The sequence below is a fragment of the Dreissena polymorpha genome, chromosome 4 (assembly GCF_020536995.1).
Source record: "Dreissena polymorpha isolate Duluth1 chromosome 4, UMN_Dpol_1.0, whole genome shotgun sequence".
Classification (NCBI taxonomy): Eukaryota; Metazoa; Mollusca; class Bivalvia; order Myida; family Dreissenidae; genus Dreissena; species Dreissena polymorpha.
This window is the reverse complement of record NC_068358.1, coordinates 48,248,228-48,274,131: the sequence shown is the minus strand read 5'-3', so window position 1 is coordinate 48,274,131 and position 25,904 is coordinate 48,248,228. Positions and strand designations below refer to the sequence as shown.

Below are 25,904 nucleotides of genomic sequence, written 5' to 3'. Positions count from 1 at the left end.
TGAACTCATCCAAGATATCATTGAGACCAATCTTCTGACCAAATTTCATGAAGATCGGACAATAAATGTGGCGTCTGGAGTGTTCACAAGGCAAATGTTGACGGCGCACGACACACGACGCACGACGGACAAAAGGCGATCACAAAAGCTCACCATGAGCACGTTGTGCTCAGGTGAGCTAAAAAGAGGAGTGCAAAACTAAATAAAAGTGGCGTGCAATTAAAAAAAGAGCGGTGCAGTAAATAAAGCAGAGTGCAATAATCAAAAGAGGAGAGAATTTTCGCTATCTCGAGATCCCGAATTAGTCAGCCAATCAAATTTTGCGTAACATGTGTAAATATTCTGTACGCATATATATATAGCTGGTCAAAGCAGGCATGGCTCTGATAAAACATAACATACTACTATTAGTACTACTATTACTGCTACTACTACTGCTGTTATTGTTGTTGTTGCTGCTGTTACTACTACTACTACTACTACTACTCTTTTTTTAATTGCACGCCGCTTTTATTTAGTTTTGCACTCCTCTTTTTTCTATCTCGTGGCCACGACATAGCTAACTCGTGGCCACGAGATAGAAAAAAGAGGAGAGCAATTAAAAAAAAGAGAAGTGAATGTCACCTCTCGTGATCTCGAGATCCCGACTTAGCTAACTCGTGGCCACGAGATAGAAAAAAGAGGAGTGCAATTTAAACGAGAGCGCCGATGGCGTTGAAAGCATAGTTGCAAGATACGGGGAAGGTGCTGCTGAAGTCAGTGTTTACGTCAAAATATACTAAATAGTTTCCTTATATGTTTCAATGTAAAAGCGACAAATTTGAGCGAAAATAAATACAACATTTTGCACATAGAGACCCCCATAACCATATCTTTTCTTGACGGGCATTCTTAGCTGAATCGATTTAAGTAATAAAAAAGATATGTCATGTTCAAACCAAAAAAGAATTCGACTCAAATCAAAATCGACTGTTTTTGCACCTTCTTTTTTCGACCGTTTTATTGTGGATTGTAACCTTTTGCAGTACCATTTTTTACTTTAATCTCTAACTTTATCTTATTTCAGGTATTTAATAGTGAACACCTATGCTTACCCTATCAATATCTCCAAACGATAAAACCAGAACAACAGTCTAAAGTGTAAAACATGCCTTCGAGGAAAATTTGATGATTTGTTTAGACAGGGACCTATACAGTATAGGTCCCTGGTTTAGAGAGTACAGACCTTCATCCTTCATGACTCGATTATTAACTGGTCCCCCGTTGAATATAACCGTTGATTTCGTTGACTATAATATACAACAGGTACAGGCTAATGTATCGGCGATTTTAATTGGATAACGCGAAGACCAATCGGTAGCGCCATTCGTGACGTGACGTTAAGATGTTATGGTTCGCGCACGGCATTCCCCGGATTATTTTTTTAAATCTCTCTATCATTCCGTTGATAACTAGATCAAATACAAAAATTCACATGCTCACAAATCAAGAATTTCCACTTTAAGGTAACGCGAGGATATTATGTATCATGTAGTACTCAAGTTGCATATGTATTATGAATCTTATTTGACTAGAACGAGCTGTCATTCTTACCTGTCAGCTGTCAAAAAGTGCGGGAAAATAAACCGGAAAAGGTACACGGATTATTTCCCCTGATATGTTTCTAAAAATAACCGGTCCAATTTTGGACCGGTAAAATTAGCTTGTACCGATCCCTATATAGAGAGTAGCGAAAGATAAGGGGAGGTAACCAATCTAGACTCGATTATTCATGACTCGATTATTTAGTTTATTGTAACGTTAACAATTTCTGATATCACGAGTCGCCTCCCTTGTTGGTTCATGCTACCAAAATGTTCTATTTTTAGAAACGAGAATTCCAAATCGTGACGAATGTGTTGCCAAAATGACATAACTATGAAAATAAATACGTAGAATTACATTATTTCACGCATACCATTATGCAACCATCCTTTTTCTTTTCCGACTTGATACATTTACGGCATTCCATTTAATATTTTACAGACACAACACTCGTCCAGAATTTGCGCGAATCCATTAAATTCGATGCCACATTTAAACCGTAAGCTCTTCACATAACGTTAATTTCTGGCTCAAAGTAAATCATTTAAATTTCAATTAACACATCTCTATTACTTTCAAACTCTACTTCATTAAATCCATAGAAAGGCAGGTCAGAATCCATGTCATAAATCAGAAAACATTCATCGTACTCCGCTATTTTTTCACACATTTACAAAGAATGAAAGTGCTTTATGCCCCACTTCCTGTTGAGAATATGTTAATTTCTATTTATAATTAACCAATGAAGTTCTACATATCCTTAAACCAGGGCATAATGAATTTGACCTCTCCCAGAACAGTAAACAAAGGAAATAGAAAGTAGGTGTGAGATCACTATCAACCAGAACAGAATTGTTTTACGAACGAAATTTGTTTTAGTTTCTTAGAAGGTTTTTTCACGTAAAACGGTCTTAGAAAAATTCACTAAAAACGGTGTCAGCAATATTCTTGGAACAAAACGTTAGAAAAACGTTTCTAAATAAAAAAATGTTAGAATTACCTTATACTATATTAAATAGATATTTCGTCTGATTTTTGATCAGGTAAGGCTTCATAATGGTCAACCGTTCCATGTCGGTTTTCGAAATGTAGCTCTAACATAAGCATAGTTGCGTAACCGCAACTATGCTAAAAAAAGTGAATGTCACCTCTATGCCACCGTAGGTAATACCGTTTATATGAACGCAATTAAAAGTGAAGCGGTGTTTTTGTCTTGCGAAATGCATACTTCGCTTTATTAAGGAGGTGAATTTGCGATTAACCATTGCAACTTGCGTTTCAAATATACATTTTTTTGAAACAGAATTACTTCTTTTTTGACATAATGTGAACTTGTCAACGCAACAAAAAAGTAAGCCACTGATTACGTAGTTTCTATTTCATTACAATCCATCAATGCTATTCAAATTAAATTTGGTATATCAAAAAGCAAACAAAGCACCGTTTTTGTGCTTCCTTAATTATCTTCAATTAACACAGCACCAGGTTTTCGTTTCGTTTATGTTTAAGTTTTTGTTAGCTAGGATTGGGGTCAATGAAAAAAGTAACAATTAATAATGTAACAATATAAGACGCGAACCAACATGATTGCATTAGTAATCCATTCTTAGTCGATACAAACAAAATTAAATGATCCAAATATTTATGTATGAGATATCCGCGAGCAACGTATGTTTGCTGTAGCTACAGAACCACACTGTAGACGACCATATGGCAATTATTTTGGTATAAAGAGAGCTAGATTCGAAGGATAGCTTTTGTAAGAACGTTTAGATTTATTGCTGAACTCAGAACATTGAAAATATTTTAATTGAAACTAATTATTACGAATTTTGAAATTGTACTACTCGAAGACTTTGTACAAAAGTCAATTAGCTCGATTTATTAAAAGTAGTATTTATATAATAGACATAATACAATCGGAGTGAACTTAATAAATGAATTAGTTATTAATTATATAATTATGTCGTCGTTCATAGTTACACTACACAGTGAAGACGAAATCCATTATGCTCATATTGCTTCTAATTATTTTTTTACGGTAAAAAATGTTTTACTATAGCCTGCATATCTTTTCAATCGTAATAATATTTTTAAACAATACTGGTTTCCGGGGGTGACAATATTACAGAACGGTACGCCACAAATTGTACATGTCAATAAAATTTCCTTAGACAAGAAGGAAGATTTCGATATCAACGCGGGAAGCATTTTAATGCAGTATATTTATGTCGCTATTGAATAATGCTGGACATTAAATGTATGTCTGCTGATCTCTGTATGAATTATTAACATTTTTTTACAAATGTATAAATGTATATGTCATAAGATATACGTACATAATCGTAATTCTCATGTTTAAAGTAGGTACAAACACGCCACTTCTTTTTATTCAATTTTCAACATAACATGTTTCGGCCATAGCCTTCATTCGTAGTATTTATATATATACACATAAACATAGGAAGTGACGTCAACGTCATATAGTAACGTAACGTCGCTTAGCGGAGAATATGAAAGAAGCATGAACAGGTAAATGCTAAGCTATTAAGGTTTTATTGGATTCCAAAAGAGTTTAAAGCCAGAAAATAAAGTATTTCCATTTAAAACATATTTAAACAATGTATCCGCATTTATTTCGCACATACAAAATAGACGTTTACAAAAACACAGTGAATGAAAGCATAAATTATTAAGCCTTCAGTCGCATATTGGCGCGCGTTACAATATTTCCGGATTCACACTCTGTTGGTCAAAGAGCTTACTAGAGCTATAAATAGATGGTCACAATGACCGGTGAAAACAAAACGGGTAAGAGGATTTTCACTTAAAAATGTCATGAGACCGTGGTCTCATCTCGGTCACGTGACCTTTTCAAGGGAGGCTATTTTGTTAATGCTTTTCGACATGCTTTTAATACCTCGAAAACACGTTTTTTCCCGGTTGATTGAAGGTAGTCATTAATTAAATATAACCTTTATTAATAACATTGCATTAAAAAGATTTGTCTCGTATATGATGGGTGATAAGTTGGTTCCTTTTTCCTAGTTCCTTATTCCTTTCTCGAATAAGGAATGAGGAACTGTTCCTTATTCCTTATTCACGCGTAACATATTTGTTATAGGGTTTAAAAGAGCAATAATGCAAACATTTTTGAAGTAAATCAAAACAAAATAACTCGAATACATTCACTTTATGTATTACGTTACATATGCATGTTTCTTCTACACGCTTGTATAGGATTTCTTGTTTAAACCGAACCGATATTTTCTAATTCGAATACTTACTTCACATCAACAAAACTTAAAGCATATACTATCAATTTACATGTATGTGATAAAATAAATCTTTTACATTTAAACATTTTGTTTTTATTTATAATCCAGTTCCTTATTCGAGGCTGAATAAGGAAAAAGGAACCAGTTCCTTATTCCTTATTCAATATAAAGAAGTAAAACTCCAGCTGCTGGAGCAGTATTGAATTCTTATTATAAAAAATTAGTTGGTCCTTTATTTAAGGCAAGTGACCGATTGCCCAAACAGTTCAAAACAGCACAAAACAGCACAATACAAAACAACATAAACACATATAAGAATAAAGCTGGGGTCACCGCCTTGGAACGGTCAATGCAAAGCATTGGGGGTTTAAACCGGTTATAGAGCGCTCAACCTCACACTTGGCCCAGCAATATTCATGATACATTTACGTGTAAATAAAATTTAACCTCATAGCATTGTTACTCAAATTAAACAATAATAAAAGGGAATTAAAACGCATTCAATTTAATTACCATTTAATTGCTCAATAGTAGGGAAGATACCAGAGCAACAGAGTTACAACTTTTTGAGGAACGATGAAATAAAACTACAAAGAAGTATCAACTACATTCATTCTTTATAGAAACAGATTTTAGAATATATCGTCATGAAGTTAATATTTCAGATCATCATCGCGCACATACAGGAAGAAGCAGCATTCTTCTGGAAATGGCATTTTCATACGTAAACATCAATGAAATTGATCCAAAATTTACCTCATATACATGAACATTTTATTTATATATTGGTTGTTTATGTAAAATTCTAATTGCAATACATTTCTACTAAGTTTTAAGTGATGATTATCCAGTTCCTTATTCAGTGTGAATAAGGAATAAGGAACTGGTTCCTTATTCCTTATTCAAATCGAATAAGGAACTGGAATTTTCTGTATATAAATTATAAGTCAAAATGAACCAACGAGACGAATAACTCAACAAAAATTATTGTAAATGTATGTCGGGTGTAACAAATATTAATTGCAGTACATTTCTACTTTGTTTTATTTAATAATAACATAGTTCCTTATTCGGTTTGAATAAGGAATAAGGATTCGGTTTGAATAAGGAATAAGGAACTGGTTCCTTATTCCTTATTCAAATCGAATAAGGAACTGGAATTTTCATACAAAACAAAATATTAAAATGACCCAAAGTGACCAATAAATACATGAAAATCATTGTAAATGTAGGTTGGGTATCAAAAAACATTCATTGCACATCTCTATTAAGTTTCATTAAATGATAACATAGTTCCTTATTCGGATTGAAAAAGGAATTAGGAACTGGTTCCTTATTCCTTTTTTCAAATCAAATAAGGAACTGGCATTTTCCTACTAAACAAACTATTCAAATGAACCAAAGAGGCCAATAAATCAATGAGAATCATTTTTAATGTAGGTTGGGTATAACAAATATTATTTGCAGTACATCTCTAATAAGTTTCATTTAATGATAACATAGTTCCTTATTCGTATTGAAAAAGGAATAAGGAACCCGTTGGCACATTGAAATCGCTTTGCAACCTTAATCATATCCACGTGTAACTGTTTAGGTATAACAAAGGAATGTGTTAGCTAAATAATGACTGGTATTCAGCTATCGGAAAATCTTCTCTAGAAGTTAGGGTCAGAAAAAAATTCAAGAACTGTAACAGACATATAAATTTAAAAAATCTTACATTAAAAATAGCAAATTATGTTCAGTTTCAGAGTCAGTTTCAATAATATTTCAATAATAGCGAATATATAGCTGTGCTATTCTAGAATGATCCAAATTTAAATATCCGAAATTATGGGCTCTTAATAAGGAATTGGCGTAAAGTTAGTTCCTTATTCGGAAGCCTGTATTTCGGAAAATCACTTTCGGATATGTTATATTTAAGATGTAGTGTGGGTTATTTAAGCATGATTATGTTATATGGACGTATTCTGTCACATTTCTTTTTATATTCTATGTCACTATACACGCTGAAAACAAGTATTATGAATAGGATAATTAGGAAATGGTGTTGCCTTTCTCAAACAAAAATTAAAATTAACAAAGTAATATAAAATTTCGATGAAAATCATGGTTTACGTAGGTTTGAAGTTAAAAATATTTATTGCAATATATTTCTACCTAGTATTATTTAATAATAACACAGTTCCTTATTCAGTGCGAATAAGGAATAAGGAACTGGTTCCTTATTCCGTATTCAAATCGAATAAGGAACTATGTTATCATTAAATGAAACATAGTAAAGATGTACTGCAATTAATGTTTTTGATACCCAACCTAAATTAACAACGATTGTCATTGATTAATTGGTCTCTTTGGTTCATTTTAATAGTTTGTTTAGTATGAAAATGCCAGTTCCTTATTCGATTTGAATAAGGAATAAGGAACCAGTTCCTTATTCCTTTTTCGATCCGAATAGGAACTAGGTTATGATTAAATGAAACATAGTAGAGATGTACTGCAATGAATGTTTTTGATACCCAACCTAAATTTACAATGATTTTCATTGATTTTTTGGTCTCTTTGGTTCATTTTAATAGTTTGTTTTGTATGAAAAGCCAGTTCCTTATTCGATTTGAACGTTTTCGCACTGAAGAAGGAACTGTGTTATTAGTATATAATACTAGGTAGAAAAATAATGCATTAAATATTTGAAACTTCGAACCTACATAAACCATGATTTTCATCGACATTTAATATTATATGGTTAATTTCAATTTATGTTTGAGTAAGGCAATACCATTTCCTTATTATCGTCTTCATAATACATGTTTTCAGCGTGTATTGTCACATAGAATATAAACAGAAATCTGAAAGAATACGTCCATTTAACATATTCAAGCTTAAATAACACACACACATCATCTAAAATATAACATATTCGAAAGTTATCGTCCGGAATACAGGCTTCTGAATAAGGAACTAACTTTACGCCCAATTCCTTATTCAGAGGCCATAATTTCGGATACTTTAATTCGGATCATTTTAGAAAAGCACAGCTTTATATTCGTTATTATTGACGATTTTTTGTGTAAGATGTGTTACTTATATCTCTGGTACAGTTCTTGAAATCTTATCTGACCCTGAACTTAGGTCAAGACTATATAATAGCTGAAAACTAAACATGTTTTAGATATCTTGTTCCGTTTTCATACGAAAACTGTTACGAAGGGATATGATTAAGAATGCAAAATGATTTCAACACGTCTCCATAAAAGAAAGACTGCACCGAAAGCAGCGGTCCAAGTGCCTCTATAAGCCTGAAAAGTTTAATCGAAATGCCTCAATATTTAATTTTATTTTATAATTGAAACGAAAAAGTGCGCATCCTAGCTGTAAAAGTGTGTTTTCATCTGATATATTTTTAGTGCGAATGCGCGTTTTCTCGCTAATGCAGACCGACGGTACATTCGGCGACTTTCAACCTCGGCACAAGACGAATGCCAATGTTCCGGACAGAGTTGTCATCAGTGCGACGTCACTGATGTCACAATAAAGCGAGACTGAACCGGAAGCAGCGACCACGGCGCCTCTATATACTGGAAAGTTTCATCAAAATTCCTCTGTATTTTGTTGTTGCTGTTGTTGTTGTTTTTTCAATTCAAAACCAAAACTTACATAGCTGTAATTGGGAGGTTTTATTTTAATAGGTTTTCTATCTCGGAAAGCGCGTTTCCTCGCTCTATGATGCCTACGTTACATTTGGCCACCCTCAACATTGGCGCACGATTAAAAGTCGTGAGAACCGACACAATGGCACTGTTCTCGGTGATTATAAATGATATCTTTAGATATTGCAACTGGTTACGCTTTCCTTATTCAGCCGCGAAAACCGCACTAGGTTATCATTACACAAGAATACTAAAAAGAAATGAACTGTAATAAATACATATTTTTTATTTCCAACCTACATATACAGTGATTTTCCTTAATTTATGCGTCTCTTAATTCATATTATTTTATTTGTTAAGTAAGAAAATACCAGTTCCTTATTCGATTTGAATAAGGAATAAGGAACCAGTTCCTTATTCCTTTTTCAATCCGAATAAGGAACAAGGTTATCATTAAATGAAACATAGTAGTGATGTACTGCAATTAATGTTTTTGATACCCAACCTAAATTTACAATGATTTTCATTCATTTATTGGTCTCTTTCGTTAATTTTAATAGTTTGTTAAGTATGAAAAAGCCAGTTCCTTATTCGATTTGAATGAGGAATAAGGAACCAGTTCCTTATTCTTTATTCGCACTGAATAAGGAACTGTGTTATTATTAAACAAGAGCACCGCATAACGGGTCCACGCTCGGCTGCAGGTGCAGTTTTGAATAAATAAAAGCTTGTCAGAATATTTTTTATTTTTTAGAGGTCACAATGACCTTGACCTTTGACCTAGTGACCCAAAAATGGGTGTGGCATGTAGAACTCATCAAGGTGCAGCTACATATGAAGTTTCCAAGTTGTAGGTTGAAGCATATGAAGTTTCCAAGTTGTAGGTTGAAGCAATTTGATTTTAGAGACAATGTTCAAAACCTTGACAAAATGTTAAGGTTTTAGTACGACGCGGACGGCGGACGACACGACGACGGACACGACGACGGACACGACAAGACGAGCTGGCTATGCTAATACCTCGGGTTTTCTCCGAAAACAGCCGAGCTAATAATACTAGGTAGAAATATATTGCAATAAATATTTTTAACTTCGAACCTACATAAACTATGATTTCCATCGACATTTTATATTATTTGGTTAATTTTAATTTATGTGTGAGAAAGGCACTACCATTTCCTAATGATCCTATTCATAATACTTGTTTTCAGCGCGTATAGTTACATAGAATATGAAAAGAAATGTGACATAATACGTCCATATAACACCAGTTCCTTATTCCATTTTCAATCCAAATAAGGAACTATGTTATCATTAAATGAAACTTAATAGAGATGTTCTGCAATTAAAAAAACTGTTTTTTTTTTTATACTCAACCTACATTTACAATGATTTTCATTGATTTATTGGTCCCTTTGGGTCATTTTAATATTGTGTTTAGTATGAAAAATCCAGTTCCTTATTCGATTTGAATAAGGAATAAGGAATCAGTTCCTTATTCCTTATTCAAACCGAATAAGGAACTATGTTATTATTAAATAAAACAAAGTAGAAATGTACTGCAATTAATATTTGTTATACTCGACATACATTTGCAATAATTTTCGTTGAGTTATTCGTCTCGTTGGTTCATTTTGACTTATAATTTATAGAAAGAAAATTCCAGTTCCTTATTCGATTTGAATAAGGAATAAGGAACCATTCCTTATTCCTTATTCAAACTGAATAAGGAATGGATAATCATCACTTAAAACTTAGTAGAAATGTATTGCAATTAGAATTGTACATAAACAACCAATATATAAATAATATGTTCATTTATATGTGGTTAATTTTGGATCAATTAATCAAAATACCAGTTCCTTATTCGGCTTGAATAAGGGAAAAGGAACTGGTTCCTTTTTCCTTATTCAGTCTCGAATAATGAACTGGATTATAAATAAAAACAAACATGTTTTACATGTACAATATTGATTTTTATCACATACATGCAAAATGATAGTTTATGCTTTAGGTTTTGTTGATGTGAAGTTAGTATTCGAATTAAAAAATATCGGTTCGGTTTAAACAAGAAATCCTTTGCAAGCGCGTAGAAGAAACATGAATATGTAACATGATACATAAAGTAAATGTATTCGAGTTATTTTGTTTTGATTTACTTAAAAAATGTTTGCATTATTGTTCTTTTAAATCCTATAACAAATATGTTACGCGTGAATAAGGAACAGTTCCTTATTCCCTATTGGAATAAGGAACTAGGAAAAAGGAACCAACTTATCACCCATCCTATATGTTGATTAACCAAAATTGGAACAGATAAATTTAACTGCAAACAAAAATATAATCGACAGTTTGGAAATTGGTGCATAGTTGCAGTATTTCCTTCGATTTTGATTATTATATTTACGTTATTGTTGTATACATTTATAAAATGATACATGACAATATTATGCATTAAGTGATCTGCAATAAATCCTGTTTTATAAGGATGAATATACCGGGTACCGGTACACTCTTAATAATTATAATGTGATCGTTGTGAAAAACCCAATTTACCAAAAATACGTGTGTTCGGGTTATTAGATTTTCATCATCTATATTGACAAGTATTAGTGAAAACTGTATCAATATTGCGATATATTCTATATCGATTATCGAATGTCAATCAACCGTAAATAAATCGATACCACATGGGTAGATCAATCTGGGTTTAAATCAATTATTTATTTCATGATTGCTGGTCTCATAAAATCATATGCTTAGAAATGTTTAAAAGGGCCAATATCAACGAATGGCTCGCTGGTCTCATAGAATGATATACTAGTACATACAAGACCCCATAAATATCATGATGAATGATTCGCTCGTTGGTCTCATAAAATCACAAATATACAAGAGATCATATACATCATTATGACTGATCGGCCGCAGGACTTACAAGATATGGGGCATCATCATGTAATATGTTTATATGTGTGTATATTATTTGTTTGCGAGCGATTCCAGCATATGCCACATTTGGTCGCTTACATGTCTATTATAATGTGATCCCAGCGAGCAATTCATGTATCATGACCCATATGGTTTTTTGTATGTTTGTTATTGCACGAGACTATAGCGAACGATTCTAGCAATATGACACCCATTTCCTTTTTTGTATGCGCGTAGTGTTATGATACCAGCGAGCGATTCAGTCATAATGGCAGCTTTGATACCTTTTACTTATGAGACAAATGCGCGATTCAGTCATTAGTTTATTTCAGGCTATACATTTTAATATGATCACTTAAATATGATAATTAATATAAAAAAGTTTAATCTTAGTCAGATGCAGATATACACTTATAAACACAAAATTGTTTCTATGCATGAAATATCTTACAATATTTCCCTTTTCAATATCTCCGAATCTATTTCATTTAATACCACAAATTCTTTTCCAGCTATAGGTTTTCATAGGAACTTAAAACTTGTAATTAAATAAGGACTATTAATTAAGAAATAATACAGTTCTTAAAAGACAAAGACCGGTATGTACCATTCACTAATAATATTGGCCTGATTTTTCAATTAGAGTTTCGCTCATTAATATATCCGCATCTTTTGTATGTGTAAATCGTTTAATTTACTAAGGACAATAAATCATGATATCACATTAAAAAATATACTTTGTTCATTACATCCATTTAAAAAAAGTTGTAGACAAAGGCTGTTTAAAAAAACTATCAAGGCGTTAGATCTAGATATTGCTTGATGTTGCATAATTTCGTTGTCGAGACACATATTTAATAAATCTTATAGGTGTTTTTCTAATTTGCACATTGGAATCTGACTGGGTACACGCTGATGTCACGCGTGATAACACCAGATGACAGATGGCTGCGATATAACAGCCTAAACAGGATACCTCCCATACATTCTATACATAGATGGTGACGTCACTACGTTATATTACACCGGTCTTACTGACCTGTGTACTATCGCGAAAGGAATTGTGGGTAGCACTACTTTTTCAACATGGCTGCCGATTGACATCATCTCAGTTTGTCAACGTTCAAGGTAACAATATATGAGTATACTGATTGTCAGTTACAATCATGTAAGTTTTAGTTATTATTTATTGTTGCATACATTGTTTGGCTGTAAGTTTAATTAGATGAAATACGATAAATCACCAATAAAAAGCTATTTGATATATTACATTAACTGTCGGTGTCAATGTCATAGTAATGTTATATAGTATTTTACAACAATGAACCACACACATTAAAGCTGTAGTGAAATAAGGTCACTTCCAACAGCCTTGCTGTTGGGCTAGCTCTTGAGTGTCTGACTACCACTCTGGAGGTCGTGGGTTCAATCCCCGGCCTGAGCCCAGTATTTTCACATTAATGGCGACGAGGCAAAAAAGAACTGTGAATGCGGGAATGGGTCTGAGCTGTTCAATGGTGTCTGGGAGTGCCATGCGGATGCAAGACATGCTGTAGCGGGCGAATCTGGGCCTTGAAACATTAAAAAGGGGGAGGAGTGTAGTGAAATAAGGTCACTTCCAACAGCCTTGTTGTTGGGATAGATCTTTAGCGCCGTGGTTAAAGTGTCTGACTACCACTCTGGAGGTCCTGGGTTCAATCCCAGGCCTTTGCTCAGTATTTTCACATTAATGCTAATTGAAGATGTTTTCCCATGTACTAGTAATTATTTTCTCAGATTGTAAAATAATTTATTACAGCAAAATGAGTTGCTATATTGCTCAACATGTATATCACACCTTTATTCTAAACTAAAGCATTTACACATTTTCATAGGTTTGAACACATATTCTTACGTGGTACTACATGTAAGTCTCCGAAAGTGGTATGATATTGTACAGTCAGTCCACCAGGTTAGAATAACCCGGCAAAAAACTTTGAATTTTTTTACCACGATAATTCTTTCGGGATTTAGTGTTAATGTGAGAAGATGTAAAAATAAAGGGTAAAATTTATTTGTATGATAACAGATTAGGCAAGACAGCATATGCAGTTATTTGTCAAAAATAGCCAATTAAAGTTCACCCTTTAGAGAATTATTAAAAATCATTTACATAATAATAATATAATTAGTATTTCAAAACATTGTCATGGCATTTGTTATCAATCAGCAAAAAGTTTATTTGAAAATTATAAAGCCTCCTATATCCATATTCACATTTCAAAACATAACTAATTCAATCAGTTCCAGTTAACTTTTTGCTGCATTTATCCCCCTGTAAGCATAATACAAAAGCTTTCTTGCTTAAACTTTGTTGATTTATTCCTTTACCTTAGGTATACCCTACTTTGGGAACATGACCCATACCCTTGAAATTGGGAATTGAAGTGTCAATTCACCCTAAATTGGGTAAATATTATTAGTAAAATTTCTAAGTTAATTGTTATAAAATAGAAACTGAAAACCTATCAGAAAAATGGTTATTTCAACCTACCAGTCCTTTTTCTACACTGAAAATCTTTTTATTTCTATACTTTGAAAACTGAAACTATCCATTCACCATTGGGAATGTTTTTAGTGGATTTTGGAAAAAAGGTATGTTTTGCCATTGGGAATATGACTGAATAACGGCTATAAAATCAGCATGAAAAAGCCCTGCTTTAACTATGCTGTATTAAGTGTATGCTTAAACATCATTTGTATATAGTTTATCTAACAAACTTGATTTGGCATGCGGTGGTTAATATCCAGTTTGAAGACCACAAGCCTGTGAAAAGGTCATGCTCAGATTTTGTTAATACTATGTTATTGTCTTTTGTAGCCATGGAAACAGCAACTCCAGTAAAGTCAGTGAGGGCCTGTCTAACCTGTAATCGTTCATCTCAAGGACATTTAAAAAACTTAAGAAATGTAGCTATGCGATCCATACTACTGAAAAAACAGTTTGAATGTCTGGGCTGCAATATTGAAGACCTTGTGAAAGTAGGACATGAGAATCTGTTGGTTTGTGACACATGTTTGAAAATATTGGACAAACTATCAGAAATGAAGTTGAATTTACAAATGAACATGAAAGAACTAAAGAAGAGTGAGGATAGAACAAAGAGATTAATTATGCATTCTGTTTCTCCAGTAGTTAAGAAGTTCAAGGACACAACTGTACCAGTAAAATCTAGAAAAAGTTCAAGGGCACTTTTTAAGATGCCATCTCCATCTCCATCAAGATGTATTGATTCAGTTATTAGTCCAAAATCAGGCAGCATTGATCATTCATACTCTGGTATACCAAGCAAAACAAAAACACAAAGCCTTGACCATTTGTATTCAACAACCGTTAATCAAAATGTAGATCTTAATAATCCATACAGTTTTCATAAGAAGAAAATACTGATGCCTCCTGAAATTACTGTTAACGAAAAGAAAAGTGTCATAACAATATTTGAACAATCATCAAAAGACACTGTAAGTGTTAATACTGTTTTGGAAAAACTTCTTGATTTCCCTTCTGTAAATGAAAGACTATATCTATGTTTATTGCAACGACTATCTGGAGAACTAAACAGGATCTGTGGAACAAAAGACAAAAGTGTTTTAAGGACAAAGGTGTCAGAACTAGAACCTGAAACCTTTTTCAGTGACATTGTAAAAGAAATGCACTTGAAATGTCCGAAGGTGTTGCAGTTTCTGATAACCCTGTCTTGCCCAATGGATCTTGCAGTTCCAGAGAAAAAACATGGTATAGCAGCTATGTATGCACTTGGATTGTACTTACGGAACAACCACATGATTGCCTTTCAAAAAGCTGTTGCTGCATCATGTATAAGATATAATGCAGGGAATGGAGTAAGTATGTTTATTCTGGCCTTAAAACATTAACTGTAACAGGGATATAAATTAGCTTTAGCCCAAATTAGCCATGGCCCCTAAAATGTGTGATGGGCTAGTAAAATTTCAGAGATAACTCCTATATCCACTACACAAACAGATTAAAAGAAAAATGTTGGGCTAATGGATTCAAAATGTTAGTTTATAAGCCTGTGGAATGGTTGGCATTTACATTCTGGATTATGTATGTGTACTTTATTATAAATTTATATCATATTTAACAATGTATTATATGTGCAGTCATGTTCTTTCCATTTTGCTGTAACAGCTCACACTATTGTGTGAACTTTTTTTAAATGTCTGTTATAATTTCATACAAAAATGTGCACATAATGACGGTATTAAAACATAATTGTAATGTGCATGAAGATTCAATCAATGGTTATCATGAATGCCTGTGATGTATCTGTAGTTTAAAGTCACGCTCCATAGATGGCTTTTTTATATAAATATATATATATTAAACTACTAGTCTACATTGTAGATAAGGTTTCTATTTCTTCTCTTACCAATTTAAAACGGACATATATGTACAATTAGTCATACATGTACCCTAGAACTTTCAAACATACATTTTTTGGTTAATACAAATTAGTTTTAGTTTGAATAAAAATCATTTATGTTCAAAGCAACCTATGCCAATGTCAAACATATTGATTTAGAGTTTATGGAGTGCAGCTTTAAGTGTTGTTAAATATCAAACAATGCTTGAGATTTCAAATTTCATTTCCAGCTCATGGAGTTTTTACACAACCTGGGAATGTCAATACCTACAAAAAGCAAGCTGCCAATGTTGGATGACCTTGGACAAATAAATGGTCGGGATGTAGTTTCTGCTTTGGCTATTGGGAAAACCATCAAATTCACAGTTGATAACATTGACGGGCACATAAAAGCTTATCAGGTTAGGAAGTTAATATGTTTGTAACTTTAATTAAGCTGTATAATTTTATCAATGTTTTACTATTTGTTGCACTTTAACAATATTTAATATATAAATATATATTTAATATATAAGAATAATTTTGATAAAAAAATGAGAAAACAACAATTAAAACAGATAGAGTCTGTACATTCAACAGGAGCAATATGAATTTATTTTCCACAGGTCAGGCTTGGTAGTGGAAACAGAGATTTTCACTACACTCATTGGTCGATCCTTATCGACAGATTTGACCCAAGAGATCTTCAAGGACTGAGAACACAACCGAAACAGATAACTGCCCAAGGACCTGACCCTACCATCTTCTTTTTGTCTTCAAACGAACATGAAGCATTAAGGTATTCATTTATTTTCTCAACTTGATTGAAAGTAGCGCAAATACAACATGTGAGTGAAGAAAAGAACAATAAGAAACAGTTAACCATGTTAATTGAATTGCAACCTTTCTGTTTGTAATCCAGCAATACATTTTCAATTCAGATAATTACATAAGGTAATGTTCATTTTTTATATGTGAGTGTTAGCTCACAAATAATGTAGAGACAATTTTTCAAGTCAGTCTGCATTAAGTACGCTAGGAACCGTTACCACTACCTGTATGGATAACTGCAGTAAAATTAAGCTGACGATCCTAGCCTATCCACCGCATCTGCCTGTTTATAGTCTCCACTGGTACACTACAAAGTGTGTATGTATTCAAAAGTATTTAACAGCTTGTAAGACAACATTGGCCAGTCTAGTGTTTGTCATTGAAATCTGTACATATTGGCTGCTTTCAAGGAAAACGGGGCTTAATGCATGTCATAAAAGATTAGCCTGTGCACACAGATTAGCCTGTGCAATGTGCACAGGCTAATCGAGGACGACACTTTCTGATATTGTGGTGTTTTTTGTTTAAAGAGAGTTTCTGGTACTGGGATGACAATTAATGCATATGCATTAAGCCCTGTTTTCCTAAAATGAAGCTTAAAGCTTTTTATTAATGATTTGAAAAAAAACCCACATCTTGACCAGTGCTTTAAGACAAGCTCTTTATAAATTTGAATGGGTTGTGGTCATTTCAAACTTGCGATATAAAAAGCTATAACATAATTTTGAAAACTGAGTTGCGTCTAAGATTATACAACAGCAATGCCGAACAAATTCAGTGCCTTCAGCGCTTTGATTTTCTTTATTTGTTGGAAAAGATGTACTCAGCTTGTCATGCGGATACTGGTAGAAGAAATACAGCCATTGTCCATGTTTTCTACGGCAACACCTCGTCTTGTGGACCATAAATACAGACAAGTGGTTGATAGACCATCACAAGTTCATCCAATGTTTGTAAGTAGGACAAATAAATATGATTTAATGAATAATGGAATTGGCTAAATGAAAATTTTGTACATTTTGACAATTAACTTCATTATATGTGACCGCAGCTGGGAAAATCAGTCTTGTGGTCAAAAATCACATTTGACTTTTTGGTTTATTGAGATTCTGTAAACATTGTAGTTTGCAAAAATGACCAACCCTACAGCTTTTTGGTAGGAAAAATGGTCACTTTCTAGAATAAAACACACTTAAAACATTATTCAAACAACAAGCAAAATTGTTTTAAAATAGGAATATTCTTTTTATCAAATACCTGTTAACAATATAATCAAGTAGCAACAGAATAATGGACATGTTAAAAATACACCAATTATGTTGCCATGTTAACTAATCACCAAAATACACAGTCTTGTCTTCTTATGCAAATGAATTTACTAATAATAAGTGTTTACTAAAAGGTTAACACTTAAGCAGCACCCTGTATAACTTAAGTGGTCCTAGATATTTTCCTAAAGAATATATATATATATATATATATATATATATACTAGTAAATAGTTAAGAACTAAGCTACATGGATTTTTTTTAATTAGGTGATCATGAAAGACCCAAAGTCATTACCTAATTGTGTTCAGATAATGGACACTATATTAGGAACCATAGAGTCATTATATACATCTGCTGGGAGAGGTATTTAGTTTGAGTTAGACCACAGTTTCCAAGTTCATGTTATTGTTGTTTTTCCATATTCTTTACAGGGCATATTTTTGAGGCCGAAAATTTGACCCCAAAGGTTTATTTTTTCCCTAATTTGAAAACAAATTCCCCCAGAAAGAAGGAAAATGTGCACAACGTGTCATGCTTTTGTTGAAATATTTACATAGTCCGTTTTTATCAATTTCAGTTTGTGTTTTTATGGGGTTTTTGTGTCGGCTCAAAAGTCTCGTCTTTATTTCATTAAAGTCAATTGAAAAATAAGATACTTTACATGGATTTTTAAAATTTTCAACGATGTTTACACTTTCCTGCTTCGCGTACTAGTAAAATATGACGTAATAAGCATGTGTTACGGCCACACTTTTGCTTTGCTTTAGTTATATACAATGTATGTCTAGGGAAAGATCTAAAGTAAAACAGGAGGGTGCTGCAACCTGCTCCTTTTTTGTTCTTCCCTCCTGCCCCTCTGTTCTGGCCAACAAAAAATTATGAAAATATTTAATTTTCCCAAATATTTAATGAAAAATGCAGCAGATGTGCTTTAAACCCTTGATCACATGCATTTGACTAATGAGTACCCTGGATATAGCAAACTAAAAGAAAATTTTTGGTCCAAATTTCCACCCTGCTTCTTTTATGCAGCACCCTGTACCATATCGGATCCTAGATCTTTCCCTAATATGTTGCAACATATTACAGTTTAGTTGCTTGATAAACTGTTTTGAAACTCTTTTCAGTTACAATATACATCATTATGTTATACACTATTCCCATTCTACAAAAATATTGGTGTCAGAAATGGTATTTATTATTGCTAATACTAATGAAAATGTTTTACTGGCTTTCTGTTTCACAAACACCATATTAAGCATTTTTGTTTTATATACATAAAGCTCAAAGTTTTCATTTATGAATACAATAACAGAGCGAAAACAAGGAAAAAAGTTAATTGTCTTCTCCATTTATAAGTGTCTCTATTATTCGGAAAAATACGCACATAACACTTAAATTCTTTAATCACAGTGTCCTAAACATCAGGCATACCAAATATATTGTATATCGGTAAAGAAAACATAAACAACTAAAAATACTACAAGAATGTGCATTGAAACAAATTAGTATTTTTATGAAACAAATAAAATGCAACAATTAATTATTTGTTTTGGTTATTTTCAGGTGATGAGTTTAACAACATGGCCAGTATTCCCCTGGGTGGTGATCAGCTGACACGGGTAACATTTGATTCGGCACGCGTTCTGAGATCTGGTACTCACAGTCGAACAGAGAGGTTTGACCAGTTGTCTCCAGTCATCGAAGAACTATTTCATGTTCAGCAAGACTTGTTAGAGGTATGTGAATGGTATCTCTATAGTGACAGTTTTCATATAGGCTAATTCTTGTTTTGTATTAGTCAACTGTTGTTTGAAGATTCTTATCACAAATGCTACAACACAAGTTGTTATCAATATTTTCACTTTTTGAATATCCAAAACATTCCAGCATTAATAGTCTCATGCATTTTGAACTGTTCTTGCAATATTGTATCATTTGCCGCTCTATTCCTGGTCGATTTCTTCGTATGTCAGTATTGTTATAATACATAACTGCCGTACTTGGTAATCCATCCCTTCCGGCCCGGCCAGTTTCCTGGAAGTACTTTTCGATGGAAGTTGGTGGCTTGTAATGAATAACAGTTCTGATATTTGGTGCATTTAGTCCCATTCCAAGGGCTACAGTTGCAAATATGAGTCTGATCTTCGAATTTTCTTTGCATAGCTCTTTGACTATGTGTCGTTTCATTTTTTCTGTATATGTTTGGTGGTACTGAGCAAAAAGTCTGTTCTCCGGCACGGCATCTCCCACATACTGAAGGTCACCCATTTTTTTCTCAAAGAAAGCATAGACATAGCTTATTACATATGTGTCCGTGTACATGATAGTAAGTTGATATTGATGTTTTTCTTTGATAAGCTGTTCAGCCATAGGAGTAAGGATCTCATCCAGATGGTCTTGTGTGTTTGAAGAAGACGGTCGTTCAGTTTTAATATATTTAATGTTTGGTCTATCAGGATTCATTGCTATTATCTTTGGAGTTTTAAGTTGAAGACTTGCGCATATCTTCTTTTGAGCATCTGGTGAAGCTGTAGCAGTGAACACGAGAACAGGAATGTTAGTAAACCTTGCCAAGAGATCAGAACCTATTCTGCTGAAGTCTTGTCGAAACTGCTGTCCCCTGATATGAAACAAAATGTGTGTTATGTATTTTCAGAAAATCATCAAAACCTTCTACATACCAGAAACAGCTCGTGAAGAGGGATCACTTGCCCAGTACAGAGCAATTCTTCATAGAACAAACGTTAATGGTCAAGTTAAGGCTAATGGATATGAATCACACAAAGACTTCCTCATTACTGTCACTAGGTTTGTACACTTATATGCTGTCATTATAAATTAACGTTATCATCATAAAATCCGTTAACTGTGTTGGTTCTTGCTTGAGCAAAATTATAGAAATATATTTTGAATGCCTATTAAGAGATTTACATAGAAAATTGGCACTTCAGTGTTATGCATGACTGTAGTTGTTTGCCATTTGCTATTACCAGCGATTCAACATAATAAATGTTGACACAGTGGTTTCATCATTTAGTATAAGGGCTAACACAGGGTTGTTAGAGTTGGTGATGGCTCAGAGTAATACAATTAACAGTAATGTCTTAGGCCCTGTCATTGTAGCTTTTATTTTATTGTTTGTTAATTATTTTACATCTTTTCAGAGCTCTTGTGATAGAGTAGCTTGTGGAAAGATGGGGGGCTGATTGCAAGACAGACTTGGGGTCTCTGGTTCCGGAAGAAGTGAAGACTTCTAATACCAAAGGGAAGAAGCAGTGGTTACAGGAGCAAGTGACCAAAGTGGTGGATACACTGTTCTGCCCATACTCTGCTCCAAAGATGCTAAAATATACCTTCGGCGCAGTGGCCATTTGTACTGTGTTACGGTGCCTTCAAAAGATGTCGGGAAAACCATGATCTTATAATAAATGGTAATTAAATATAAATTCTTAATTCAAACCCATATTTGACCTTGACCTTATTTGGGCTTTGTTTCACAAAACTCACTAATAAACATCCAATCCAGATCATGTGCATTTACTGAATGCCTCGTCTTGATTTTTCTTTGTTTTTTTATAAAAATATTATATTATTTCCTGGTATGTGTAACCTTTAATTGGAAACTCGCTTTTTTAACATATATCAGTCTAATCAGTCAGAGGTAAATTACAACTAATTGTATCTTTAAGTTATTTGTTTATGATGACAGCTTTTCTATTGTAAAAATAATTTTGTTTGGCTTTCAGGTGAAGCTGTCCGCATAAGAGTGCCTGAAGATTGTAAAACTGACGAAGCAGAAGATGGTGTGTTTTCATACAGCCTTGGGATTGTCAGAGTTGCAATGGATTTTATCATGTTCAATGATGCAATAAAATCAGGTGATATAGACATGATTACAATTCTTATGAAACGATTCATTCCACTGTTTGTAGGATTGTCATCCTACAAATCAAAGTATGCTATTGAGTGTGTCAACTTCCTTACTAAAACTGAATGCCTGTTGTCAGACTTTGAAAGTGCTAGAGTGAAACTGGGATTGTTGGAAAAGGCCGACCAGGAAAAAACAAACCAGCAGACATGGAACAGGAGAATAATATTCGTCTTGTCAAACACGTAATTAGAGGACTTGGAGCCGAAAAAAGTGATAAAGCTATGCTAAGAATATCGAAGGCAGCACCTGTAATCAGTGCAATGGTAAATGGACTAGAAGGAAGCAGACACATAAAGATAGACACTCCAGAAAGTCAATATCAGAAGATATTTCAAGATTAGGGGATGCAATTCGAAAAATAAGGCCTTTCAACTATCAGAAGGGTAGACAAATGAATCCTTTCAAGAAAATTTCATCAAATGTGATTGGTGCTGTGAACAAAGACAAATTAAAGGACTTTATAATCAGGCACAGCTCCAGAGCAGTTAATAAGCTTGCTTTTGATGACAATGAAGACTAATAAGGGATGCTGTTAATGCCAATAGGACTCGTTAAATTGATTTTTGTAGTCAGATCTTCAACACTTATTTTTGCAAAATTGAAAAAAATGTGGGTTTTTTTGCTTTTTGCTATTTGCACTAAAGTTTTGTATCCTTCTTTAACTTAAGTGCACATGAAAATTAAATTGTGTAAAAAACAACATAAAAAAACACACCTGAAGTCTGAGAAATGGTTTTATGGCGCTTAATATTAATGGAACATTAATATTGTTTTGTAACCTGTAAAATAAATCATGTGTAAATATTGAGCACAGACCATCAAAAGTTTGGATTTTAGCAACCAGCAATTCCTTCTACCAGATGCACAATATTTTGATATTAATTGTTGAAGAAATATGTATCAATTGTCATACCATTTACAATTTTTACAGTCTGATTGCTAAAATATGTCAGAAAAAAAGTTTTATTGCAATTTACTGGACCTATAACCATGGCATCACATAAGAATGCATGTTATTACATTTATGTAAAAAGACAAGAATTCTACTTTTCATCTAACTATATAACATCCATTTTTTCTCTACCCCAATATCAGAAGCAAAAACAGTGAGAACTTTCTATGAATAGTTGTCACCATATGAACTTACTCCACTGGATATTTTTACCCAAAATTGTTGGAAAAACATTAGTTACTAGTATGGCATTTGTATTATCAGGTTAAGTATTTTAAAAGGAGAAATCTTTTGTGAGGGCACATATGTGCAATGGAGAGTGGTCTACTTCACTCATAGTAATTTGTGATTGATGAAGCATATGTCAGTCTTGTTCATGCAATCATTTTTATGTCCCCGGATCGAATGATCGGGGGTATATGTTTTTAACACTGTCTGTCTGTCTGTCATTCTGTCCCAAAACTTTAACCTAAAACTTTAACGTAGGTTAAAGTTTTGCAATAACTTTTGCAATATTGAAGATACATGTAGCAACTTGATATTGGCATGCATGTGTACATTTTGTATCTCATGGAGCTGCACATTTTGAGTGGTGAAAGGTCAAGGTCATCCTTCAAGGTCAAAGATATGATTCAAAGCGGCGCAATAGGGGGATTGTGTTTTCTGACAAACACATCTCTTGTTTAGATATGAGAAATATGCAAACACTTCCTTATTTTATTTCAATTTGTGTTAACTATTAACAATTGTGTAGCTTTTAAACTTGTTTTGCATTGATTTATTCATTATAATGTTTTTAAATACCACTAGTGACAAAAGTTGTGTGAGTCTTGGTTGTTCTGGTCATGAGTGACACGTTTATTTTTCTTAGCCTAACGGTGAATAATATTTAAACGTAATATTATAAAGAAATTTGTGTTGTTACCTTTTCCGTGTATATAAATATAAGTACATGTATATGATAAAACTGTTTTGATATTGAGGAAAGTGAGGTACAAAGAGTGGGTTATTAGTAAAATTTCCTGTCTATTTGAATTAATTTAGTGAAATTCAATATGTGTACTACTTAGACTTTTGTCATTCAATCTTACAATTGTTGCTACCCTCACCTCATGTCAACTTGTATTATTGAATGTTTTTTATTTGTGAAAGAAAAACATGACATAAATGCACAGGATTGGAAATCAATTATCTGTCAGGTTAAATGAGCCAGAGACATAGGTCCATAATACTATCCCATGGTTTTGCTCTTTTGAGTATGAAAGATTTTCAGTGAAAAAATATGGATAATGACCCTGTTTTAACTTATTTTAAAACTGTGTAGTTCTTACAAGTGTCAATTCAGAGTTGTTGAGCAGAAAACTGTATGCAGTGTCTCAAATGATTGTCAGCTGACCATCATTGTCATAATCATAAACCATTATAAAAAAGTACAGCATTATTGATGTCATTATTGTGTTTATCATTATACCTCTTTTGGACTTATATATGTATTTTATGTATTAATAAACACATATATTCAGTGTGTGTGTTGTTAAAAAAAAATGCATCCTGAAGTGATCACCTGGCCCCATGTTCACAAAGGATCAAGTGCCAAAAGTTATATCGGGATCAAGTACTATCGTAACTCAGTATACTTCATTAAAGATTGTTCTTCATAACCCTTTGAGCGCTGGAACCGGAATTTGAAGGCCTTTGCAAACAGTTTGGATCCAGATGAGACGCACAAAACGTGGCGTCTCATCAGGATCCAAACTGTTTGCTATTCTGATAGTATTCTTTGAAAAAAAAAATCGAAGAAAATGCTAATTTTAAAAATTTAGCAGACAACATTTTAGCAGACGACAAATTTCCCAGCATGCAAAGGGTTAATTGTTCAGAATATCAAACGGAATACACATGAAATTTCCAAGCATTTCAGTAGTTGAAATTGAAATTGGAATTAGTATGTGATCCAGGATCAGTTTGAGGATCAAATTTAAAATCAGATAGGTGATATAACTGCCAACTCTGGAGTATTTCACATATCTTACTCATTGAATATCTTCATATTTGCTTAGTGAATGGCTATAATCATGTAGGTGAAATTTTGTTGGTGAGGTGACTTGGGACCTGGATCAGGGTGGATTAGGTAACTGTTTAATCACCATTTTTCAAGTGTTAAATCTACCAGCCATGTGTATATGTATTAAACATCAGTATAAATAATAGAAACAATTACCATTCCAGAATCATGTGTGCCTCGTCTACAGCTATGCACGAAATTATTTTTTATTCTCTCCAATTTTGTATCAAGGATTTCCCGTATCAGTGCTTAAAAAGCGCCTCAGGGTGAGAATACACCAATGTGAACTTTCCATCAGCAATATCGGACATAGGGACCGTTAATATTACATCTCCATCTGATTTAGCACCCCCCTTCATCACCATCATCATCAAACAATGCTTGACCACCTGACAGTTATAGTCCACACAACGGCTTGTACTCCAATCTTTTGCAGTGCAATGATCTGATCTTGCATAATACTGTTCAAAGGTGTCAACACGATGCAAACAACTTCTGTAGATTATAATAATCTTTAAGGATAAGTGGTGCCAGCGGTAAAATCAGGCTTTTACCATAACCTGTTGGGAGTATAGCCATAATGTCACGTTTTTCAATGACACAAAGTAACGCTTCGATTGCAGTCCTTGAGTGGAATGGGAAAATCCTCCCTTTTTAGCAACCTCAAGTATGATATCCTTGGACTTGCCATGTTTACGATTGAATTGTGAAGCGAAAGTAAGACGATAAACATGTTTCTAATAATTGCAATTTTCTTTATAGACATTTGAAATCACCCTTAAACCTAATTTAATAAAATTTCTTTAAATAACATTCCAGTTTTTAAACACATATTCAACACCGTTTCTCATTAAAAAAAAAAAAATCATCCTACGCGGAACTATTTGGCGGAATCACAAACCCTAAACCAGGGGAATGTGATGCGTCCCTAGCATAGAGGTGACACTAACGTAGTGACGTCAACATCTATGTATGAACGGTGTGTACACAATGGGTGTGACC

The 25,904-nt window shown here is 33.4% G+C and overlaps 2 protein-coding genes across 2 annotated transcripts in view; one reads left to right on the top strand and one right to left on the bottom strand.

Annotated features, from left to right (window-relative positions):
- LOC127880130 (pyroglutamyl-peptidase 1-like) overlaps window positions 1-25,904 on the bottom strand; it is a 483,820-nt gene that overhangs the window by 50,010 nt on the left and 407,906 nt on the right. The gene's annotated exons all lie outside the window — the stretch shown is intronic.
- LOC127880110 (uncharacterized) lies at window positions 12,473-21,089 on the top strand. Its single transcript, XM_052427335.1, has 8 exons — window positions 12,473-12,571; window positions 14,304-15,325; window positions 16,101-16,271; window positions 16,476-16,648; window positions 17,498-17,633; window positions 18,218-18,314; window positions 19,518-19,690; window positions 20,611-21,089. The coding sequence occupies exons 2-8, from the start codon at window positions 14,306-14,308 to the stop codon at window positions 20,794-20,796; spliced, it is 1,956 nt and encodes a 651-aa protein (XP_052283295.1). The 5' UTR covers window positions 12,473-12,571; window positions 14,304-14,305; the 3' UTR covers window positions 20,797-21,089.

Bases quoted from the DNA above. Each gene is read 5' to 3' on its own strand.
- LOC127880110 (XM_052427335.1), top strand. From the start codon at position 14,306: ATGGAAACAGCAACTCCAGTAAAGTCAGTGAGGGCCTGTCTAACCTGT. The intron at 16,272-16,475 runs GTTAGGAAGTTA...TATTTTCCACAG, and splicing joins GGCACATAAAAGCTTATCAG to GTCAGGCTTGGTAGTGGAAA. The intron at 16,649-17,497 runs GTATTCATTTAT...TTGTTGGAAAAG, and splicing joins AACGAACATGAAGCATTAAG to ATGTACTCAGCTTGTCATGC.